The sequence below is a fragment of the Mastigoproctus giganteus genome, chromosome 2 (assembly GCF_048544385.1).
Source record: "Mastigoproctus giganteus isolate SK-2022 chromosome 2, ASM4854438v1, whole genome shotgun sequence".
NCBI lineage: Eukaryota > Metazoa > Arthropoda > Arachnida > Uropygi > Thelyphonidae > Mastigoproctus > Mastigoproctus giganteus.
The window spans coordinates 253,658,973-253,674,320 of record NC_143576.1 but is presented as its reverse complement, the minus strand read 5'-3'; the positions used below and the strand labels follow the sequence as shown (position 1 = coordinate 253,674,320).

At 37.6% G+C, this 15,348-nt stretch overlaps 1 protein-coding gene across 6 annotated transcripts in view; it reads right to left on the bottom strand.

Moving 5' to 3' along the window:
- The window catches only part of HUWE1 (HECT, UBA and WWE domain containing E3 ubiquitin protein ligase 1), a 1,105,343-nt gene that overhangs the window by 840,596 nt on the left and 249,399 nt on the right, over positions 1-15,348 (bottom strand). For all 6 annotated transcript variants that reach the window (XM_090389849.1, XM_090389845.1, XM_090389850.1 and 3 more), the window contains exon 15: positions 2,165-2,245. In XM_090389849.1, coding sequence (XP_090245975.1) covers positions 2,165-2,245 — 81 coding nt within the window. The remainder of the gene's footprint in view (positions 1-2,164; positions 2,246-15,348) is intronic.

Here is a 15,348-nt window from a genome sequence, read left to right as displayed (position 1 = left end):
TTTAGCCAGCGGGTGGTTGGTTGGTGGAACAGACTTCCATCCCTTGTGGTGGAGGTTGATAGCCTAAATAAGTTTAAGGCTCAGCTGGACAGGTATTTTGAACGAACAGAGGGGTGAAGTGGAAGTGGGTTTTTTTTTTTTTTTTTTTTTTTTTGGCTGATGCTGCATAAGCTTGCTTTCTTGCATCAAATTCCTCTACTAATGCTAATATGTTTAATAAGAAATTAATTTCAGTTTCCCCAATCATGAGATATCATGCTAAGATTATATAGGTTACTAATTATAACTGTAAAATTTTAAACTTTCAGCATATGCCATGAACTCAATACAGTTATACCCCGAAGTTACGCGATAGGTGGGTCCGACGAAAATCGCTTTTAAGTCGAATTCGCGTAAGTCGGGGAACAACTTTGCATACAAATACATATAAATTTTTTTTAATTGGGACCAAGGACTAACAAAAACACTAGTTTAGAAGAAAAATATTAATAAAATTGCAGTTCTTTATACATATTAATACAAAATATGTATTAAAAAAATAAGACTTACGTAAAAAAGTTATTTCGATGTCAATGGCTTCATAAAATCTAACAAATTCTTCTGACAACACAGAGACTTCTTTTTTTCACGCAGAATTTCTTCGTAGCAAGCTATTAATTTTTTCATTCCTTGCTTTGTAGCTATAACACGTTCTTCGTTGTTGTCTGTTTTCTAAAATTTTTAAGCCCTTTTCAATTGAGCTAAGACCTTCTGTCAAGTTTGCAATTGTCGTGCTTTTCGCCGTTGCCTCATTTAGGCCTGTAGCACGAGCAATATCACATGGTCTTTCATTTCGCTCAAAGCGTTTCACAATTTCATATTTTTTCTTTATCGACAGAGGTGCACTAGCCATAAGCCTTACCGGGGGAAACCCCGGTGGGCCTGTGTGATTTTGGCCATAAACCATAGTATGAGGCCACTATAAATTTTCCCGGGTAAGAATTTTTGATCCAGTCCGCCTGTTTATCGATAATTGCTTTTCTTTTTCTCTCTGAATCTGCAGTGTCTTCACCAGTACGCTTCCTTTTCACACCTTTTAAGTATTTTACTATTTTTAGGGAATAAAGCAAAATTACAAAACGAGGAGGCACGCTTGATACGCATAAACAAAGCTGCACGCATGTAGCAACTGAATAAACAACACCATAAAGGCAGAGATACACTATTAACACCTCACATTTCTAGGGGTTACTACCATAAAACAATAAAAATCCAGTTGCGTTTCTGCTAGTGGAATCTGTTATAAACTGGTAGTAAACTCCATCTAATTGCATACCGATAGCTGGAATTGTGTTGGTTTTTACGTTATTATGGTGAAATGTGTTCCTAAAACAAATACATTTTCAGAATCGTCTCTTCATTCCATCGTGTCACGTTCGGTTGGGGTGATTCTGCGTTCGACTGCCATTTCTTGTAAACACAAAGACGAATTATGTATAAGCCAATTCGGTTCGTGTTATATTATAAGATATCGTTACCGTATTTATAAAGTGTATGATCGAATTCGTGTAGTGTAAACACATGTTATACGAGGCCTGACTGTATACGGCTCGACCAACGCGATCCATTTCTCTCATGAAAACGATGTAATTTCCGACAAACGTTGAGCACGAATTCGAATGCACACATATAAATATGACAGTTGGAATACAAATTCTTGTATATGTGTGCAGCTCATGCGCAAGTAAAGTTGAATTTTGTTCATCTTTCGCTCTCACTCTCTGCCGTCGCACCATATATCGATAACATGTGAAAAACGACCTTGAAGATAGTGGGCGGCAGTGTTCCCAAACGAAAAAATCAAGAACCGCATAACTCTGAGTTCGCGTAAGTCGGGGTATTACTGTATTGGTATTATGAGTAATAAAAAGCAATCATTAATATTCAGATTAAACAACACACCAAAAATCAAACCTTCGGAAGCACCACTGTTTAAAATAAATGGGGGAAACTGAAAAGCGGTTGAGAAATTTCTGAGCAATTAAGAATACAACTACGAATTCAGAATATTAATAGAACCATAAATCCAATACTATGTAAATTATTTCATGTTTTTTCATGTTAAATTATTAAAAAATAAATATCATGAAAAAAATAAAATATATAAAATAAATTTTATACATACCACTTTCATAACTAGCCAGATGATAAAGGAAAGAAAACAAAGCTGTAGCAAATGGTAATGGAAAGGGTTCAGCACCTGGTTCTGAAAATACCAAAACATTCAAATAACCTTCGGAGCTTCATCTAAAAAACTTAATACTCATATTATTAATAACAATGTACAACACATTTATATAAAAATTATGAGAATGTGTCAGAACCAAGTCCTGAGGAACTAAAATAAGTTAAAATATGCAAAAAAAAAAAAAAAAAAAAAAATTTTGCGTCTCACTTTTCTTTATCAGCAATATCACATCAGTTATAACTACTACTACTGGGACCTACTCATTATGATTCCTACCCTTCCACCTTAGGTTTTCCATTCATATATTCATTGTGGTTATAATTAAAGTGGATAACTTTGTTGTCTGCAGGCAGAAAAACATAACTAAATCAGCAAGGGATTAAATGAAAATGAGTCTAGTTGATAGCTATGAAAGGCACAGAAAATTAACAAAATTAGTTCAAAAACAACAGGAGGAAAAAGTGGGAAAGAGAAAAATAAATAAAACAAGACAGTAGTACACTTTATTCTTTATTTTGACACTGGTTAAACAATCAATCTTACAGAAACTGAATTTCACAAATCTAAGCAATTTTCCCTCAACCTGAAAAATTTTGCCATTTGCACACTTAGTGTGCATATGGCAAAATATTATGGAATTTTTTTTTTTGTTTTAAATCTTTTCTTTACACCATACTACATGAAATTTAGAGTTCCATAAACAATTACTTTCAAAATATACCAAAAATTTCAGCAAGTATGAGCAATCTAAGCATGGGCAGTCAACTTTCATCTCCAAATTGTAGAAACATTTATGTTATAATTTCTAAGTAATGAACTAAGTAAAAAACTATCTGATTTTTTTTTCCAAAGAATGCAATAACTGATCAATCCTTGAGGTTGTCACAGACATTCTCTCAGATATGCCAGACAAGCTGAACTTCTTACCTGGGAGTCTAAAACGTGTGTCTAAAACTAAAACTTGAGTGTCACCTGCACACACTTGACTTGTGTGTGCGGGTGACACTCAAGTCAAGTGTACCCAATTTCGGCAAAGTCCGGACGGTCTGTGACAGCCAAATCCTCTGCTTGCACCTTCACGATGGTGGAACTGTAGTAATCCTGGGTATAACCTCCATGCACAAGTACATGGTGGGTGACAACCCAGGTGTGAACCAACTTAAGCAGGGATCCAGGTGTGGCACCCACACCACATGAAGCAATGCCACCCCTCCATGTTACCAGGCAGAATTGGTGGAAGAGGACTCTCATCAACTGGTGCAATACCACCACTTTGCTTATTGGAAGCTTGAAGTGGTGGAATCCATGTTTAGTTTCTAGAGCTAAGTTCCGTGCAACCCTTCCCCATCTCTTAAATCATACAGTATGATTGATGACTTTTGAGGTTATGATGAACATCGTGGCGAGATCCATTATTCCTTACATTTCAAGGGTACAGCTCTAAAACGGTGTTCGCAGGCTGGCTGCTAGTTAGTACACCGGATCGAACCTATTGGTAACTCTTTAGGAGGTTTCCGGATCAGCTGGTGTATAATCTTGCTACCTCTACTCTGCCAGATAGTGACTGGAGGAAGTCAGAGTAGTGTGTGTGTGTGCGCGCGCGGGGGGCATTGTCGAGGCCATGTTATGTCAAGGATCTGGATATATTCTTACCATGTGTATGCCATATCCAAAAATTTCATTACTTCATATCCCACCCACTTTTTCTTACTACTGAATACACCATGAATTGTCGTACTAATAGAGTAAGCTTATCTGCAAAAAGATCTAAACCTCCCAAACACTTCCTAATTCATTTCACAAATATACCTGGTCTCAATTCTAATCTCAACGATGTCAATTTCCACTTGCAGTCTGCCAAACCACATGTACTTTTTCTGAAAGAATCTCAGTTATCGGTTGATTCAAATACTGCTCATCTCAGATGCCCAAATTATTCGCTGTATGATTCCTTTCGCCTCAAAGGTGGTACTTGTGCATATGTGCGTTCTCTGTCAGAGAATTGGTAATTTGGAATCTCCTCTCTTCGATCTTATCTGGCTTAAAATCTCTCAACCTCATTCTGTAAATTTATATATTGTGTCTACCGTTCACCCAACTCCACTAATCACTTGGAGCTCTTTGACTTCCTCTCGTTACAACTTGACTCTCTCTCTCTCACTCTCTCTCTCTCTCTCTCTCTCTCTCCAGTCCAACTTTTCTAACAGTGGGGTAATTTTCCTTGGTGATTTTAATGTTCATAACTCCAGCTGGCTTCCGTTTTCTAGTCACACCTACCCAGCTGGTCGAGATGCTGAGGCTTTTGCAATGACTAATGACCTTGCACAGATTGTTCATTTACCTACAAGAATACCGGACAATCCTAATAATACAGCCAACACACCTGATCTTTTTCTCACAAACAACCCTTCTAAGTACACGGTCGAAGTGAGAGGTCCTTTAGGCACTTCAGATGACAACTTGGTGATTGTCTCTTCTCCAATGGAGCCTTTATCTCATGGCTATTCCCAACCTCGTGTTGTTTGGCATTACAAGAATGCAAAATGGGATGACCTGAGAGATTTCTTTTCCTTGGTCAGATTATTGTTTCAAAACTTCTGATGTCTAACGTTTGCTCAGATCGTGTCAGTGAAATTATTCTTGCAGGAATGGAATCCTTTATCTCACACTCCTCTTTAAAATCTCATCCTTCAACTAAACCTTGGTTTTCCAATAAATGTGCAAAGGCTGTTCAAGAGAAGAATGTTGCATATCGTAATTGGTTGTTTCTAATTCTTCAGCTTCGTTTTCTGCATACACCTAAGCTCGCAACAATTGTAAAGCAGTTATTAATCAGTCCAAACTAGAATTTGAACAGGCTAAGAGTAGAAAACTTGCTTCTTGCCCTAATGGTAGTCGAGCATTCTGGTCTCTAGCCAAAGCTATTAGCTGCAACTTTTGCCCATCTATGCTCCCACCTCTGTCCAAACCTGATGGTTCTGTTGTCACTTCAGCCAAATATAAAGATGACCTGCTAGCATTCCACTTTTCTTCCGACTCATTTATTAATGATCTTGGTAAAACACCTCCCACCATTCCCAACACGCTCCATTCAATGCCTCCTGTGGTCTTGCGCCAAAAGGATGTCAGAAGGATTTTGACGAATCTTGATGCTAAGAAAGCTCAAGGTCCCGATGGTGTTTCTCCACTTGTTCTTAAAAAGGGTGACAAATCTGTCCCATCCAATTATCGTCCCATTGCAATTACTTCTACTCTTTCTAAAGTAATGGAGAAATCCGTTAACTGCCAACTCTTATTAAACTACTAGAAACCTTTGATCAACTATCACCATTACGGATTCCATCAGTGTCGATCCACTGTTGATATTCTGGCTTATGTTAGCCAATTATGGACTAATTCAATGGAAATGTTCGGTGAAACACAAGTAGTTGCTCTTGATATCTCAAAGACTTTCGATAATGTTTGGCATAAAGGTCTTCTAAACAAACTTTCATCTTATGGTTTCCCATGTTTTTTGTAATTGGTTATCCAGTTTTCTCTCTGATCGCTCACTGAGGATGATGGTAGATGGCTCTGTCTTCTAACTTCTCCACCAATGCGGGTGTCCCCCAAGGTTCAGTTCTTTCCCCCACTCTTTTCCTCTTGAATATTTAATGACCTTCCATTGACTGGAAATCCTATCCATAGTTTTGCCGATGATAGCACATTGCATTCCACTTTCCATTTTGAGAAACCTTCTCCTGCTCAATCAGATTCAACTTCTCGAAAATCTGCTACTAATTCCTTAAATGCGGATCTTCAGGTAATTCTCCAGTGGGACAAAGGCAACTCAGTTGATTTCAATCCTTCTAAAACACAGTCTTGTCTTATATCTTGCAAAAAGGAATCTTCTGTCCTATCCTTATCTTTGGTGACACTCCGATTTCTAGGCAAAATGATATATCCATTTTGGGGATTACCCTGACTTCTAATCTCTCTTGGCACAAGCACATTACAAATATTGCTTCCTCTGCATTACTTTTCTTCCAAACAGCTGTTCACTCTGTACAAATCTCAAACCTGCCCTACCATGGATTATTGTTCCCACATCTGGGGTGGTGCCCCCAAAACCTCTCAGGCTTCTTGATTCCATTCAGAAGAGGGCAGTTAGGTTAATTAATGATTCATCTCTAACAGAGTCTCTCCACTCGCTGTCTCATAGATGTACTGCTTCTGCTGCATGCCTCTTCTACAGATATTTCCATGGGCACTGTTCTTCTGAATTGGCTTCTATAATTCCTGCTCCCTCTTTCAAACAGTCGGAACACGTGCAGCCACCAGCCAACATCCATTTACTGTCCAACTTCAAACTCACAGAACCAACTTTTCTTCTTCCTCGCTTATTCATTCAACTGCCATTTTCTGGAACAACCTTCCTTCGTATATTTCCTAAAAATTACAGTCTACAGAAGTTCAAGTCCAATATCAACAAATATCTTATTTCATCTTCTCAACCTCCAACCCAAGTACAGTACTAACTACTATAGGTTCTAATACCTCTCGTGTTTGGGGTTTACATAAAAAAAAAAAAAAATCCATGATACCACACTATGCTTACCTTAGTATGCATTCATTTGGCTACCTTTCTTTGAAATATGCACTTTTATACCAACAATATTCATGGTAAGCAAAAAATGGATGGACAAAATGACTGCACTTAAAAAGAATCACTGTAAACATGAGAAGAAAATGGATGCCATAAAATTCTATAGTAGTGGAGAGAAAAAAAAAAAGTAAAGTTATTCTAGTTTTGATATGAATTGCTCAACTATCACAACAATCATTAAGGATAAATAGCAAATTATACATGTTGAAACCTCTGTAATGATGAAATCTAAAATTATTACAAAGATAAGATGGACAAAATAAATTTTCTGGCTGAAAAATTAAGTCTTTAAATCTCTGGCAATGTAAAGGTTAAATTTAATGAAAGTAACAGTGAGAAAACCTTTAGTGGTAGCCATGGTTGGTTTAACATGTGGTGTGTATATATAGTGCATTTCTCTTAATGTGTCTCATATCACTTGTTTATATTAATGCCACAACTTGTTTATATTAATGCCATATTACGTTTTCTAGTTGAAAAAAATAAATATTGTTTAGTTATGAAGATACACAATGTACTTGCAGTGTGAAATAATATTCCATCTCCACTGGCAACTTTTACTTGAAATCTCCATTTGATCAAAAGGCCAACAAGAGCATAAGCAACATCCCAGAGTGCAAACAGAAAAATAACAGGTGTTTTAAGGGTTTCATAAGCATTGAGCTTACTCAATCTGTTCAAAGCGTTGACAAAACTATGGATGTAGTAGGCCAATCTGCACTAATCAGAGTACTTGATGTCTGATTGCGTGATTAATTTCCCCAGTTCTTTTTCATTCTCCACTACTGAGTGTAGTACAACTCAACTGATATATTATTCTTGGGATTGATGCTACCCATATACAGTAACGAGCATTTCTCAATGTTAAACTTCAATTACTACTTCTCAGGTTATCTGCCCAGATATGTCCAGATCCTGTTGTAGCACAGTATACCCTGATTACTGTCATTAAACACTGTCAACCTTTGTGTCCCTGCAAACTAACACATTAATATCAGTATCATTGATAAATATAAAAAACAACAATGGACCCAGTTTACTTCTAGTGAATACTGCTAATAACATAAAACCAAGAAGAGCAGTGCCCACTGATAACATCTATCACCTCCAACTCAAACAACCCTTTATCCATGGTAGCAATCTGCTCCTAACGCTACATTGCTCAAATTTGTTCAGCAGTCTTATGTGCAACAGAGTCTAAAGCTTTTCTGAAATCTATATATATGAAGTGAAAATTGTTTGCATCCAGTTCCTTTGTTATTACATTATATTATCCAATTATAGATTGATAGACAAGATTGTCCCTTAACAATTCCATGCTGTGACTTCAATATGAATGCAATCCTGTCTAGATAGTCCTGCATTATTTCTTTAACCAGTGACTCCATAATTTTTCTTAGAAAAGAATAAGCTAAGATGTCTGTAATTATTAAAGTCAACATCTGATTCCCCCCACTATGTCAACTAGGGATGCATTTGCATGTGTCCAGTCCACATTGGCCTCCCTTAAATCCATTAATTATCAGAGAATCCAAGATTCTCTGATAAGTAATGTGGGATTTACTCAAAGATGTAACTACCATCAGAGGTAAAGGGAAGGGTTTTTGCTTTCGTACAGGTGACTACGATGACCTGAGACAGTTTTTCAAGTCGCTACAGTGGGTCCAACTGATGATGTTACCAACATTAAATTCTCAATGGAAAGCATTCAAAGAATTAATCTTGGAGGCTTTTTATCAACTAAGAAATATTGTTTAGGCCTAAATGGATGTCAAATGAACTAATGAGACTGATGGCAGTGAAGAAAAATGCATGGGATACATCTAAATTATCAGATGACAAAAACCTGTAGTGGATATAAGCAGGTCAGTAATCAAGTCACAAAGGAAGTTAGGCAGGCAAAGGCAGGTTAAGAGAAATCTATGGGAAAGATGCAAAGAAAAACAGCAGAGTTCTTTCCTTATGTAAACTCTAGAAGGTAGGGGATGAATCAGATTGGTCCCCTTGATATCGCTCATTTCATTGTTGACGACGCTGCTCAGGTAGCTGAAAAATTGAACGAGTATTTTGCATCTACATTCGCACATGGAGGGGGGGGGGGTCAGAGAGGGGAATGTCAGAAACTTGTCAAATTCTGGTAGGGAACTGAATGATTTTGTAATAAATGAGAGAAAAATAGAGGAAAAATTTATTGAATTTAAACATAAGAAAGGCATCTGGGGTGGATGGGATCTATCCACCCCAGATGGTGGATAAATTTCTTTTTTATTTATTAATTATTATTATTTAGTTATTTATTTTATTTATTTATTTTTTTTTTTTTTTTTGTTTTTATCATTGTTTTGTTCAGATTTTTTTTTTTTTGGCTGGTGCAGCATAAGCCATAGGCTTTCTTGCACCATGCGGCCGTTACTAATACTATCCAGTTATATTACAGGAGGCAGCAAAGGAAGCAAGCAAACCCTTATTATTAGAACTCCCTTGGAATCAGTGGAGGACCCCATGGACTGGAGATGTGCAAATGTGTCCCCAATTCACAAAGGGGATCAAAGGATGACACAAGTAATTACAGACTTGTTAGTTTAACTTTGGTTCCAGGGAAATTAATGGAGGCACTGGTTAAAGATGCATTGCAGGATCATCTAGACAAGACTGCAGCAATAATTCAGACACAGGATGGGTTTGTTAAGGGAAAGTCTTGTCTGACAAATTTGATAGGATGTTATGATGTGGTTACAAAGGAACTGGATGAAAAATTAATTTTGATATCATATATTTGGATTTCAGGAAAGCTTTTGACACTGTTGCGCATGTTAGACTATTGTACAAATTGGAGCAGAATGGTATTAAGGGTAAGTTGCTACAATGGATAAAAGGATGGTTGAGTGGAAGAAGACAGAGGGTGGTAATTAATGGGTGCTGCTCTTCGTGGACTTATGTTCACAAAGGCATGCATCGCTTTCCACCGGCCAGTCTCACAGGGTTCGGTGTTGGGTCCACTGTTGTTTTGTATATTTATCAGTGATATTGATGAAGGTTTATCAGGCTTAGTGTCGAAGTTTGCAAATGATACGATTGCAGGGTTGTTAATGACAGTAATGGCAGTGTGCTACTGCAACAGGAACTAGAAAATTTGGGTAGATGGGCTGAGAAGTAGCAACTGAAGTTTAACCTTGACAAATGCAAAGGGCGGCATATGGGTAGAAGTATCCCCAGAGAAACGGACCAACTGTGTGGTACTACAATTAAGGTGGTAGAAAATGAAAAAGACCTGGGTTTAATTGTGCAGTCAGATATGAAGTTTTCTGAGCAATGCAGACAGGCTGCCAGGGCAGGTCATTCCTATATATCATTTTGTCAATGATATATAGGAATTTTGCTAGCAGGGAAAAGGAGGTGATTGTCCCTCTGTATAAGGCAATGCCTTGAGTACTACATACAGGTCTGGAGGCCTCATTTTAGGAAGGAAGGATGTAGATTTCCTTGAGCATGTACAGAGAAGGACAACAAGATTGGTGAGGGGAATGAAGGGATCCTCTTAACAAGAGAGGCTTAAGTTCTGCAAATTGCAGTGGCTGGAGGTTAGGCACCTGCAAGGTGATCTGATTGAGGTTTATAAGGCCTTGAATGGGTTGAGCATGCTGAATTCTGATGGGATTCTACCACTTGTTCCGATTATGAACCTAGAGGGCATAAATTCAAATTAAGGAATGACAGATGTAGAATAGATGTGCAGAAATTTGCCTTTAGCCAGCGGGTGGTTAACTATTTATTTAATCTATCAACTTCCATTTGTCATTGTGGAAGTTGATAGGTTAAATAAATTTAAGGAGGAACTGGACAAACATTTAAAGAGAATTGTTTTTTTTTTTTTTTTTTTTTGGCTGATGCTTCATAAGCTCATACACTTGCTTTTTTGCATCACATGCCACTACTACTTTAATGGAAGATGCAATGCCATGCAATAGTCCTTGCAGAGAAAATAAATAGAACATAACCAGTGGTGGCGGCACGAAATTTCATTGTTTTAAAGGACCTGTCAAAATTGTTTTTCAAAAGGCTGAATTAACCCTCCGTAGCCAGATTGACACAAGAAAAGAAAACATAAAAGGAAGAAAAAAAATACATGTTATTGTACTGTAAAAACTGACATGTATTTCGTAGCCTTGGTTATTATAGTTGATTTCATTGGTGCCAATCTTGTCTTTGTTCTTTATCATTGTGTTCAGTGTTGACGCTGACAAATCTAAATTCCGCACGATACTTCATGTTTGACAATTTTCGTACATCATTATTTTAGTTCACCGATCAAAATCAATTGCTTTCCTTTTCTTGACAGATTTAATAGTACTGCTGTCACTTATTCGGCACCATGATAACAGTCAAAATGAAATTTTCTGTAAAGAACTTCACAGGGTTAGGGCGGAAACACTATTATCACATCACATGAGCTCTCATACTCACATTTTTACTAAAGCGCATTTCTGGACATCACTACCAGAAAAACAATAGACAATTTGCAGTTTCTGGTTTATTGGGCTTTTCTGTTGAGTACAATTTGTTATAAATGGGTAGTAACCTCAATCTTATTGCATTTTCAATAAGTGAAATGTGCATCCCCTTCACTGAAATCTTCAGTCATATAAAAAAAATAAAAAAATTTTTTTTTTCAGAAGCTTCTCTTCATTCTCATTTTTTTAAGCTTGTTACTCCAAATCTCACTTGTGAAATTTGTACGTCCATGTTCATCATTAATAATTGTTTTTTTTTTTTTTTATTACTGTATTAAATTTTGCAATACTGAAAAAAAAAAAAAGTTTGAGTGAAAAAAGGTTTACATAAGTCAGAAGTTATGTAACTCGAGCTTACGTAAACTTACACAGACAGGAACTTACACAGAAGAATATATATGATAGATATAAGCTAGTGTGTAATCAAGTCAAAAAGGAGGTAAGTCAAGTGAAGGCAGATGAGAAATTTTTGGCAAATGATACAAATAAAAACAGCAGACTTCTTTACTTACGGAAACTATACAAGGAAGGGGAGTGAATCAGATTGGTCCACTTGATATCGATGGGTCAACTGTTGATGATCCTGCTCAGGTAGCTAACAAACTGAATGAATATTTTGCATCGACATTCATACATGAGGAGTTATTCAGCGAGGGGAATTCCAGAGGTGTATTCAACTCTGGCAGTAAGCTAGAGAATCTTGTAATAACTGAGAGTAAAGTGGAGGAGAAATTCTTGAAGATAAACACAAGAAAGGCACCTGGGGTGGCAGCAAAGGACGTGTTATGTTTTGTGTTATTGAACTTGTGGAAAAATTTTAGATTTCAAAGTTCTATTGCAATTAGATAGCAGGCCAGGCCATCCGAATCATATGCATGGGATACATACAAATTAACACATGACACAGAAGCCTATGATAGATACAAGTTGATCTGTAACCAAGTTACAAAGGAAGTTAGGCAGGCGAAGGCAGATTACGAGAAATCTTTGGCAAGGGATGCGAAGAAAAACAGCAAAGCATTCTTTACTTATGTAAATGTAAACTCTAGAAGGAAGGTGATGAATCAGATTGGTCCACTTGATATCGATGAGTCAACTGTTGATGATCCTGCTCAGGTAGCTAACAAACTGAAGGAATATTTTGCATCGACATTCATACATGAGGAGTTATTCAGCGAGGGGAATGCCAGAGGTGTATTCAACTCTGGCAGTAAGCTAGAGAACCTTGTAATAACTGAGAGTAAAGTGGAGGAGAAATTGTTGAAGATAAATACAAGAAAGGCACCTGGGGTGGATGGGATCTATCCAGTCATATTAAAGGAGGCAGCAAAGGAAGTAAGCAAACCCTTAGCCATAATTATGAGAGCTTCCTTGGACTCAGGGGAAGTACCCATGGACTGGAGATGTGCAAATGTGACCCCAATTCACAAAGGAGGATCAAAGGGTGACACAAGTAATTATAGACCTGTTAGTTTAACTTCTGTTCCTGGAAAATTAATGGAGGCACTGGTTAAACAAGCACTGCAGGATCAACTAGACAAGACTTCAGTTATAGCTCAGACACAGCATGGTTTTGTTAAGGGGAAGTCTTGCAGGACCAATTTGATTGGATATTATGATGCAGTCACAAAAGAACTGGATGCAGGGAATAACTTTAATATTATATACTTGGATCTTAGAAAGGCTTTTGATACTGTTGCACATGGAAGATTGCTGCACAAATTGGAGCAGTGTGGCATTGGAGGCAAATTGCTGCTATGGATTAAGGGGTGGTTGAGGGGGAGAAGACACAGAATGGTAATCAATGTACACTGCTCATCGTGGACTAATGTTATTAGTGGAGTCCCTCAGGGTTCAGTATTGGGTCCGTTATTGTTTTCTGTATTTATAAATGATATCGATGATGGTATATCGGGCTTAATGTCCAAGTTTGCAGACGATACAAAGGTTGGCAGGGTTGTCAAGGACACTACTGACACTATGCTGCTGCAACAGGATCTGGAAAGGTTGAGCAGATGGGCTGAGAGGTGGCAAATGAAGTTTAACATTGACAAATGTAAAGTACTACACATGGGAAACAGCAACCCCAGAGCAACATATCAACTCTGTGGTACAACACTGACAGTGGTAGAGAATGAAAGGGACTTGGGGGTGGTTGTGCAGGCAGATATGAAGTTCTCTGAGCACTGCAGACGGGCTGCAAGAGTAGCTCATGGAGTATTGTCAATGATATACAGGAATTTTTCCAGCAGGGATAAGGAGGTGATTATTCCATTGTATAAGGCGATAGTCAGGCCACACCTAGAGTACTGTATACAGGTCTGGAGGCCTCATTTCAAGAAGGATGTAGAGCTGCTGGAACGAGTACAGAGAAGGGCAACAAGATTAGTGAATGGAACAAAGGGGTGCTCTTACAAAGAAAGGCTTAAGTTTTGCAAATTACAGTGTCTGGAGACTAGGCACCGGCGAGGTGATCTGATAGAGGTGTATAAAGCCTTGAATGGTTTGATCATGCTCAATGCTGATGGGATTCTTCCTCTTGTTCAGAATAATCACCTGAGAGGGCATAAATTCAAATTGAGAAAAGACAGATGTAGGATAGACGTGAGGAAATTTTCCTTTAGCCAGCGGGTGGTTGGTTGGTGGAATAGACTTCCATCCCTTGTCGTGGAAGTTGATAGCCTAAATAAGTTTAAGGCTCAGCTGGACAGGTATTTCGAACAAACAGAGGGCTGAAGTGGAAGTGGTTATTTATTTATTTTTTTTTTATTTATTTATTTATTTATTTATTTTTATTATTTTTTTTTTTTTTTGGCTGATGCTGCATAAGCTTGCTTTCTTGCATCAAATGCCTCTGCTAATGCTAAAAGATTTGAGTCATCCAAACTTTGAAGTTATGTTTCTACTACCACAGTTGTACTAGGTTAATACAACTTTTTTCATTCAGCCATTAGATCAAGGCATTATATTCACCTTTGAAACTCATTACATCAGAAAATCGTTAGAATGGATTTTGGAAAAAATTGATTCCAAATTTATTGAAGTAATGTAGACATGGAAACATTTCTCAATTGATTGTATACTGTATCAAAATCATAGCTTTATTGCTCGAAGAAGTAAAACCATCAATGTGATCAAACCAGCAGAAAACGGAATCGGTGCAATAGTAGAACTGCTATGTCGGTAGGAGTGGGAGGTTTTATTGATATGACTACTGAAGCGCCTCGTGAGTAGCACAGTTGATAGAATCGCCCTCCTCCCCACACCGGGTGGAAAAGACCTGAGTTCGAATCCTGTCGATGATGGGAAGAATTTATGGGTCTTTTTCACAATGTGGCTGTGTTAGTCAGGCTCAGGCGAGGGTAGCATGGTTTTTTTCTTCCGGAAACTTGGATTTTTCGTTCAGCAAAACAGAAAATCGCCCCCAGGACACACACACAATTTATAAGACAATATACGCAGAGCAACATGGCCTTAGTTGCTGATGCTCCTAAAAAAATAAAATATGATTACTGAATATGTTCAAAAATTACTGGAAGAAAAAGAGGCTGGCTGGTGAAGCAGATTTGGTGGAAATGGCATCGTAGATAAACCAAATCAATTCAGAGGGCAATAGCGCAGATGAAAATTCTAAACTTCCAAATTTATACTAAAAAGCATATGGGAAGGCATAAAGTTAGCCGAGCAATTAGAATCTTATGTTTTGACTTCAGATTCTTGAATGAAAGGATCCCAAAATTCAAAAGGGAGCTTCAAAAATGCTAAGTTCCATATGATGAAATTCACATCAAGAAAAAGCAAACAAAACCAGATTACTGATTTTTTAGAGAGCATAAGATACACGAAATAGAATGGTGTGTTTTTGTTAGCTTTTGGAACATAAGTCCCTTTTTGTACTGTTTCTTAGTTCTGTACAACACGGTTTTGCACAACACGACATTTTATAGGAACCTAATTACCGTGTT